Source organism: Nannobrachium achirus (genome assembly GCF_963921795.1).
Source record: "Nannobrachium achirus genome assembly, chromosome: 7".
In the NCBI taxonomy this organism is placed as follows: domain Eukaryota; kingdom Metazoa; phylum Chordata; class Actinopteri; order Myctophiformes; family Myctophidae; genus Nannobrachium; species Nannobrachium achirus.
The window spans coordinates 44383625-44394128 of NC_137816.1; the positions used below are offsets into that span (position 1 = coordinate 44383625).

The 10504-nt window shown below is 42.3% G+C and overlaps 1 protein-coding gene across 1 annotated transcript; it reads left to right on the plus strand.

The window, feature by feature from the left end:
* Positions 1-1132: 1132 nt before the first annotated feature.
* Positions 1133-9428, plus strand: lysmd2 (LysM, putative peptidoglycan-binding, domain containing 2). Its single transcript, XM_080729910.1, has 3 exons — positions 1133-1608; positions 2645-2994; positions 8346-9428. Exons 1-3 carry the CDS (start codon positions 1342-1344, stop codon positions 8398-8400), a joined length of 672 nt encoding a protein of 223 aa, XP_080586036.1. The 5' UTR covers positions 1133-1341; the 3' UTR covers positions 8401-9428.
* The last annotated feature ends 1076 nt before the right edge of the window (positions 9429-10504 follow it).

The window sequence follows — 10504 nt, forward strand, 5'->3', positions numbered from 1 at the left end:
CCTATATAGTTGTTATATTTAATGTAGTTTACATCTATCTATCTATCTATCTATCTATCTATCTATCTATCATAGTTACATCTAGTACATACCCGGTATCTATCCAAATATGTACAAACTCACTCAAGTATGACACAAAACTTTGGAAAGATATTCATTCAAACAGATAAGAAAAGGTTAATACAATCAGGGGCTACTAATTAATAGCCTACTAGTGTTACTATGGATAAAAGAGTTGGGCTTTGGAAAGATAGATCAGTAGATTACATTATTATTTTAGATAGTAGGTTATGGGTAATGTAAATAAGCTATAGCCTATTCATAAACAAGCTCAATAAAATGGGCTTATTTCTTTAATATCATGGTATCATCATGGTTCTCAAAGTGGGGTCCAGGGACCCCCAGGGGTCCTTGAGGAAGTTTCAGGGGGTTCCCAGCTAAATCATAGATGGGAACCATGAACCAAATAGACCCTTATGGGTCTGTAACTCAGAGAGTGTAGCCTACAAATGGCTAGTTAAATTTAGTTAAATTAACATTGATTTTACATTATAAATTGGGTCCAAGAGATAGAAATGCCATTAAATGGGGGTCAGTAACCTGTAAAATGGTTGAGAATCACTGCTGAGCCGGTCCCGCAGCTAGGCAAGGCATATCTTTTCAAATGGGGGTCCGCGGGCTAGTAAGTGTCAATTTGGGGGTCCTTGACATAAAAAAAGTTTGAGAACCACTGATTTAAAATAAATCATCATCATCATCATCATCATCATCATGTTCAAGGGGGTTCAAAGAAAACCATCCATGGTGTGGGCGGGGCGGGCAGAGGCGTCAATTGGGTATGGCAAGTATGCCATACCTTGGCTACAGTGGAAAGAAATGAAATGTAGCATTTAAAACAAATGTATCATTCTTGTTTCCTAATTCCTAGGTATATGGCAACATGACCACATGGCAACACCAGGCAGTCATGTTGCCATCAGGTTGCCATACCTTAGCTTTTGCTGAACTGACGCTACTGGGGGCGGGACTAGGAGACGGCGTGCTGCGTCACGCGAAGCAGAGCAGGCTAGAGAGCAGGACGCTCTTCTTTACGTTCTTACGTAAACAACGTAACGGATCTATGAGAGTCAAACAGAGAAAATGTGAGGACAAGACATGAGTGCATGCATGGGGACCCCGAAACATGTCGCATTGTACTGCTCCGGCTGGCGCGCAGCGTGACAAAACAACAGCCTGGGAGGACCTCCCCGCGGCCTGAACGAGCGGCGACCAGCCCTCCCTGCGGCGTCGGCGTTTTAAAAACAGAGCAATCACGCTCTTTTATTATTTATTCCAGAGAAGATGGCGGAGTTCTCGCCCGTCCTGCCGATGCGGGATCATGGAGGAGCAGGACGCTTCGGTCCCACTCCCCCCATCGGACCCATCTTCCCGCGGTCCAGGTCGGGCTCCGAGTCGGAGAGCGAGCTGTCCCAGAGCCTGGCCCGGACCAAGATCCGCTCGTACGGCAGCACCGCCAGCGTCGCCGCTTCCCTGGGGGAGAAGTTTATCGAGCATCGGGTTACGGACAGCGATACCCTGCAAGGGATCGCTCTCAAATATGGTGTTACGGTAAGAAGACGTGGCATCATGCATGATGGGCCAATGAAGTTTTCATGAATTAGGCTATATGAATTCCATATGAAAATATAGGGCTGTCTAATGAAATATGACGTGTGATTATTTGCCTCTGTGTGCGACTGTGCGTCACTCCATCATTATAACGGGGACTATGGCAGGCAGTCCTACCTACCAAACCACATCCACATCACACCTTCACAGTTTCACTATCTCAGTCACAGCCCTTAATATCTTTCACCTTCTGCACTCAAAGAAGCAGTATTGAACCAGTAACCAGTAGCTATCATATTTCAGACAGGCCTGTGATCATCAATGATGCTTGCTGCATCACTGAATTACCAAACTGTTACTGTATCCTTAGAATTTGTCTACGCAGTTGTCTCATTACAGTAAGGAGGAACCAGGTGCTTAAGCTTGCATTCATCTTCATTTCCTCAATTATTTCAGGGTTGGGGGGAACCTGCTTAGACAAGCAAGCATTCCCCTCGTTAACAACACAAATACGTTGTAGGCCTGCAGTTTGTGTTGGAACACACTACACAGCTCTTTAGTGAGTCAGCCTCTTGGACTGACTTATTGGCTGCAACAGTGAACATTTTCCACAACGGAATGTGCCCTTGTAGTCTCACATGACATGTCTTCACTTGCTACTGCTAGCTAACATAACCCCATACTAGTAATGGTAATTCTGTAATATGTAATGGTAATTCTGTAATATGCATAGTGGCTTGGTTTTGCATTAGTATTGTAAATTATGTTAGCTTAAACATACAGTATTAGCAGTGATTGAACATTTAGCCTGAGATATTGTGCATTATAACTTTGTAATTGATGGATGTTGTCCAACAGTCCAATCTAACACAAGCATTCATTAACTGTTTATCTGACTTTGGTGCAACAACTACAACATGGTGAATGATGTGTGATGTGAATAAGGTTTGGCTTGTCTAGAGATTCTCCTTCATTGTGCAAAATGAATCATGCTTGGTTGTAGCCACTGACGGTTCATTTCCCCCCACTGTTGCAGATGGAGCACATCAAGAGGGCCAACAAGATGTTCAGCAACGACTGCATCTTCCTGAGGAACTTCATCAACATCCCGGTAGTGTCGGAGAAACGCTTCATATTTAACGGACTCTCTCTGGAGTCCCCCGACGGGGAAGGGGAGACCGCCTCCCTGTCAGACTCGGACGTGCCCTGTGTGACGCAGGACACGGAGGAACCCTCGCCGGCTCCCTCGCCGCCCCCCGAGGAAACCTTCAGATCGACGCTGCCCAAGTCAGAGGAGCTGTCGGCCAAAGACTTCTTACAAAGACTGGACTTGCAAATCAAACAGTCGACGCAGGCAGCGCGCAAGCATAGAGAGGAGGAAGTAAGGTGAGGTGCTGAACCACGCTGGGCCTGTGTCTACACTCAGACACAGGGAGGCAGGCAGCGAGCCAGGGGTCTTAAACTGGGAGTCCCCAGAGTTACTACAGGGGGTCCTCCAAATCTTTGAGTGATAGAAACATTTTTTTTCTCCTTTTCTCCTTTTCAAAAATAACCGATCTACAAGCTCACAACGCCTCACGCTGCGAGGCGTTGTGAGCTTTGGCAAAGAGCTTTGGTGTAGAGGGGGAAAAGAGCAGACTAAGTACATAGTGAAAGTGAAGTTTATGACAGTTCAAGTGGTTAAATATCTGAAAACACAAATTGACACGAATCCAAAATACACTGATGATTGTGCTGTCAAACAATGAAACTATATGGAATCTATGAACATGTTGTGGGGGTCCCTGCTTCATCTCTCTCTCAACTAAGGGGTCCTTGGCCTGAAAACCCCTGGTCTGGGGGATACACACCGTGTGAGCTCTGCACACATCTCAGAAATGTTCTGCCCACCCTGGCTTTCTTTCCTGATTTAAAGTTAAAGTCTGGTCTGTAATTGGCTTGGGCACCGTAAGGGGAGGCTGACTGACTCGGAGGTCCGAGAGACCGAGACCCAGAAAATTGGCCTGGGACACGCCAGAGATGCCAGGGTAAAATACTCCACTGTATTGGTGGAGCTCACCGCTGGCAAGAACCCCTTTTCTTTCTTTAATGTGTAGGGATGGGGCGGTATGGATTTTTAGTTATTGCGGTAAATAAGTCACTGTTTACTAGGGCTGCAACTAACGATTATTTTCATAATCGATTAATCGGACGATTATTTAAACAATTAATCAATTAATCGTTGCATATTTACTGTTTACTGACGGTATGGCGGTATTTCCCCACAAAAGTTGTTTTGGATGATAAAAAAGCACTGCAGTATGTATTACACAACCATGCTATTGCACCCAGCCCTAGACCGCACCAATGCAACTCCTTGCAAATGTCATTGGGTTTAATGGTTGCAAGTACAGTAGTTGCATGCAACAGTTGTGTTGCAAGGAGTGGCTACTAGTTGCATTGGTGTGGACTGGCCTTAAGGTAAGTTCACACCAAGCACTATAATGATAACTGTCGTCATAGTTCTGGTGTGAACTCTTGTCATCTACTTAAGCTAGAAGCTTTTTTTAAATAATATCTTTAGTTATAAAAAATAATTGCGATATAATCGCAGTTATGAACTTGACACCACGTTATGCTTTACACAACCGGTATTGCGATTATTGCAACCTGCCCGCTATCCAGTTCCTTTGTCTAAATGTTAGTGATTTTGGAGTATCTTAAAGGTGCACTATGAAGCGTTTTGCCGCTTATCTCCTGTAAAAACAACTTGCGAAGCCTTATTTTACAACTGACATCATTCCCAAAACCCCAAGCAATGGCTCTGTGTTTCTTGATCCCATTACCTGGAGTGATGTAGTTGTTAAACAACTTTATATTACTACCTTATACTACTTCAAATAGGGCTACATTCTGATCAGTATATATTAGCAAAAAATTTAATTGTTGCATAAAAAAAAGAAAAGATAACAATATACATTTTATTGAAAATGCTTGTACTTGGCATTGGTGTGTACTCAAAAACAAACCACTCGTACTTGTGTTTTTGGTTATTGGTGCACCCCTAATATGTCAGTTTTACACCTATTAGATTGCCCTTGAGCCCAGGTTTCAGTGGGCCCAGGACTATAAGCTGCCACCCTCACAAATGCTGAGTCATAGTCTGCACGCCTTATAGTGTGTGTGCCGCACTGTCAGAGTTTTGTGTGTGTGTGTGCGTTTCACAGAAGAATGTGTGTGTCAGAGGCCTAAAGGAGATGATGCTGTCAATGCAGACAGTCTTTACTCTTTCTGTAAACCTCCTGAGTCCTGCGGTTCTGCCTTTTCTCTTAAGACGCATTAGAATTGACACTGGAATTTGCGGCAATGTTATTGTCAAACTCATGACCTCTCAAGGTCAACTTTAGGACCAGGCCAGTATGGGTACGGGGCCGGGCAGACAGTCAGCGTCAAGCAGCATAAACCCCATCCACTCCCATGTTAAGGGAAAAAAACAGGAAGCTGCGTTTCGAAGACGCTTTTCGAAGAAGCTCAAGTGTCAAAGTTCAAAGGAGCGGGAGGAAATGCCGCTATATAGGCAGTGTTATTCCAAGCTTGATACGTGATCGTGCCCATCGTGTGTACTCATTCATTGACCTTTGGTGGAAGAAGAAGGTGAGGGGAATCTTAGAGGTTAGAAAAATGAGAAGGAAATGTAGGGGCGGAAGGCGATGCAAATCTGTTGTTAAATGACAGTCACCCAGATGCCAAAATGATGTAATAGTTTGCTAAACTGTAAAATCCTCAGTATTAATTCAATTCTGAGAGTATAAAATTGGATGCTTTGTTAGTTGGTTTACAGGGCAACTTCTACACTCTCTTTATTTAGAATGTGATTTGGCGTATTGCAGCAGTCTGTATCTGGCACACACGTTCCCCTGACATTGCATGTTGAGACAGATAACGTGCTCACATGCGCTCTGTCGTTAGCTTAGTTGCCTGGCATGCATGCCATGCACTATTGTCAATAACAGAAGTTTAATTGGGGTCGAGTCACAATGTTGAGTCACATCTTCTTTTACAGACAGAGGTCTTTTGTTTCCAACAATTCATATTGATTAATATTGATTAAATACTTTATTAACAGTTTGCAAAAAGGATAGAGGAGGTACAATATTGCCATTCCATTGTGGTCCTATGTATTCAATTAATCTAACTAGCCCTCTTACTACCCGATCTACAAGATCACAACACGCCGCAATGCTTGGTAGATCTGCTATTTTCAAAACATCTTTGTAAAGATTTTGAATACTTTTGAAACATTTTAACAAGACGCATCTTGTATGGTGGGGGGGATCCCTGGCTCACTGCCTGGTGTAGTCAAAATGGATGCAGGCTTTCCCTGAGCAGACTACTAGGGTATCTGTTAAACCAGTCTCCATCATGGCAGCCTAGGATACTGTTTCATTACCCTTTTAGTAACACACAGTCACGTGAGCTACCAATGGTTTCCAGTGTGATCTGTTACAGTGTCAATGAATAAGTAGAACCGTGAGGAATTGGTATGTGTATCTTATCAGTTTACTCCCAATTACTCAGAATTACACGTTGCTGTAAGATCAGAGAATCAATTCCATTCAATCACTAGAGAATTTACTATACCACAGCATTTTGACAACTGATTATGATAACATTGAAATAATAAGTAAATAAATAAAAAAGTAATACTGTTTTGCCATATAGAAAGGTATTTACTTTGAGGCATTGAGTTAAATTATACTGAAGTAGGGCGACAAGCCAGTGATGTATAACCCTAACCCTAACCCATATATGGAGACCCCTGTTACGCATATATATGGAGATCCATGTATATGGAGATATGCTGTGAGAGCCCAAAGATGCTTACTCAGTTATTCGTTATGTGAAAGTCCTATGATGTCTATGACCTCTGACATCATACCCTTTTATGCCCATACATGGAGATCCCTGTGTGTAGAACCAGCCACACAGATATGGGCTGTCTTGGCCATATATGGATTCTGTTAGTGTGGTATGTGGCCGCCATATATGGGCATTCCCATATGAAGTCCTGTTAGATATGGGCTTAATATTGATGACATCAAGGAACTCCACATATGGGCATAAAAGGGATTCTGTTAGTGTGACATCACAGTGAAGCCAGAGGGTGATGTCAGAGCAATGGAGCAATGAAGAATGGGAGGTCGGAACTATGACATGACACCTCACCAGTGCACAGTATACATTAGGCACCAGTGCACAGTATACATTTGGCACCAGTGCACAGTATACATTAGGTACAGCCCTACAGTCACTGACAACACCTTGATGTACTAGTAACTTTTGGCTTAGGCTTCACAAAGACTGCAATATGTTTGTCAGAGGCAGAGCAATCTTTCTGTGAGGCTTCGCTTCGGATGTTTTATTTTACCAGTTGAAGTCATGCTTAGTCTTGAGTGTGTCGAGCCGTCTTCTCTGCAACCAGGACAGGTCAAAGACTGGCCAACTGGCCATTGTTGGAAGAGTACATTTACTCAAACAAAAGCCACTCTCCAAAGTTTACACACCGCCTGAGAGCAAACAGACCACATATGTCAGTTTAACCAAACATATCCTTTCTATGAGCTGTACTACAGGCAGGGCAGACCTATGAGCTTAATATATTAATATTAAATAAGCACTTATGAAGCTCTGGGATGTACTGAAAGTGGTTTCTGCACATGCATTCATTAAGATGCACCGTTGTCAAATATGTGCCAGATCAATCATGTACTAGTTGGTAGTGTTACATTCTTGTTACCGATGTCAGTCACTTTACTGTCTGCATCTTCTCTCCTGTTTATTTTCTATTTAAAGTGCATTTCCTACAATGCTACTTCTCATCTTCATGGTCACTTCCTTATTTCCTTTTCATACTTTACCTGTTTTTATTTTCATTTCTTACCATCCAGTGTTTGACTGATTCTCCTGAACTAGCCAATAAGAACTAAGAAATAAGATAAGAGCCCTAGAGACTAGAAAGAAAGAACACGTGCACACACGTGTGCATAGAAGCCTACACGTTTCAGTGTCGAGCTCTCGTCATTGCCATGTCTCATCAGATGCTGAAATGTCTCCCCCTAACAGTACATAATTAAACATTTCCTGGTCTGTAGAGGCAATCGAAATAAACCTTTCAACAAGTCTGAATACTGACATTATGTTTTGAGATACCTGTATGAGGCCAGATGAGCTGTCTGCACAGCGAGTGCCTCATTCATTATTCACATGTTCTCAACTAAGCACCAGGCACAGTGGCCAATTAATTGAAAGGAGTGAGCGTAAGAAAGAGAGACTTGAGCCCTATTCCCAGGCGTGTATCAAAACACCATCCCTCTTCAGCAGTGGAAGCTTGTGATTGGCTGAACCGGAGGTAGGGAGCCCTCCGTTGTGTTCCCTGGACCGCGCGGAGGTGCCGAAAGTCGGCACAACTCGGTAACGGCGGTGAGTCGGCTCATGTGACCGTCGCAACGCTCGACACGGCGACTCGCTCTCTACCGCTCGCTCGGCGGTGTCTCAACGTGGCTCATGGTCGCCTGAGATGGCGCGCCTCCGTCATCTCCACCGAAAACAAGCGCTCCGCCCTTGGTCCATTGTTGGAACTGGGATGGTGTTTTGATTCACGCTATTCCCAGGGGACTAGTATTATCAAAGGATTAAGGTAACAAACAAATGCTACAATTTATACAAATGTAATTTACTAAAGGTGTATTTGTTTGCAGGGACAATGAGGAGGACTACACAGCCCCCATGTCTGCATACCAGGAGATGCCCTGAACAAGATTGTTTACCTACAGTCCTCTCTTTCTCTCTCACACTCACACACACACACACACACACACACACACACACACACACACCCTCCATATCCACACAGTCTCATCTTTGCCTTTTGTTATGTATTGATAATATGGCTCTGTTACTATAATGGATATTGTAAATGTCATTATTGTTTTATTCGTACAATTCATGGGAGACACGAGGGAGAAAAAAATGTATATCCTATATCGATGCTCATGTTACCATCCACCATTATGATTCTCAGCCGTTCTGACACACACACACACACACACACACACACACACAGCATGTTAAGCTTGATATTAGGGCTGTCACAATTATTAAATAATCGTCTAATCGCAATTATTTGAGGTAATCGCAATTATTTTGCATAATTGTCATAATCGTTTCCATGTTGAGAAATGTTAATAGTTTCAAACACTTTAAAAAAGTAGTGGAAATGGCAGATCTACAAGCTCACAACGTTGTGAGTGAGCTTGTAGATCGGCTATTTCCGCTATCAATGTGTTTTTTTAAGTATAAAGTTGTCAAATATGTCAGTCATTTCTTTGTATATTTAAGGTATGTGTCATAATTGCCATGTGCAACTTCGAAGCCTAAAAGCTAAACAGAAATGTTACTGTCAACGACAAAAACACAATTAAATCGTTAATAGCAGTTATTTGAGTGACAATTAATCGTCATGTAAAATGTCATAATCGTGACAGCCCTACTTGATATCAGGATGGTTAGCTTGATATCGTTGCTAACAGCTTCTGGTGACGTAAATGCCCTGACTGACTACCGATGGAAAGACACACACATTGAGTTGTTCCTACAATCAGTGTTTCCTCTCTGTATGAACGCTCCCCAACCACAACCAAACCAAGCCTTTTAACCTTTTGTTTACCCAATAGAAGCTTTACTTTAGGAACAGAAGGGACTTCTCTTCTTTATAAGTGTGAATGTACCATATTTGTGCGTGGAATACTTGTATCTGAAATGGCTGTTTTGTTGTGCTTTGTTTTCACCTTGTTTTTTTTTGTTTTCTGTGGGAGAATAAATAAATAATAAATACCTATTTAAACATGACATGTAGAAAGTCCTAGATTTTGTTTGGATTTCTTTGTGCTAATTTGCATGTTGTCTGTCCGTCCCTCCCCCCCACCACGACACCGACACGGGTAAAGAAAGGCAATGTTTTAATTGCTTTTACATTATACGAAAAAATCACAAATATTTACATTTAAAAATACTTCATTTTGTGTCTCTAAAGAAATGTAAATATTTCATATGCTGAGACATGCAGAAGGAAAGACAGAGTTTGCCCTCTAGTGGGCACCAGACAAACTGAAGCAGAGAGAGAAGAGCGCTTAGACAGGGCATGAAGATGGTGCTGATAAAATCTGTTTTTGGTTGAGTCAAAAGCAAGGATACATTAAGGATTAATCTCACATATACGCTGGAAAGGAAACGTAGTGTAAAACAGATTACATAGATTAAGTGTACTTGGTTGCAAAAAGGTCTTGCTAACCACAGTTGAAGAGAAAGCCTTACAGAAAGTCTTAGAAAGGTTCGATTTGCTGGGGTGGGGGTGGGGGGAGTCCCATGCCTTTTGATATCCACCCCTCTGTCCATTGATTTTATTGCTGGTTGGGATATTTTTCATCCCTGATTGTGGTCAGACTGAATTACATAGATTTCCTTCCGGGAAATGCAGACTGTCTGATATGTTTGATAATAACACAATTTCCTAAAAAAGGATGTTAACCATTATCCCTGGTGTTCCAAAATGTGTCACTTTCACTTTTTAAAGTGAAAAGAAATGCAAAAATAACTGCAAGCTCACAACGCGCCACGGCGCATTGCGATGCGACACGTTCACTATTAACAGTAGAAATAATTATAGAGCTTAAGTGGTTAAGAAAATGGTGTTTATTTTACAAAACGAACCCTGATCCATAAATAATTTATTATTCCTTCCCTCTGTAAGATAGAACATACTGTCATTTAGTGGTATGTACTGCATACTGTAAGTAGGTTAGATAAAATACATGTTTGATTTTGAAAAAAAGTATCCAACCATCCTGGTGTGCAAGAA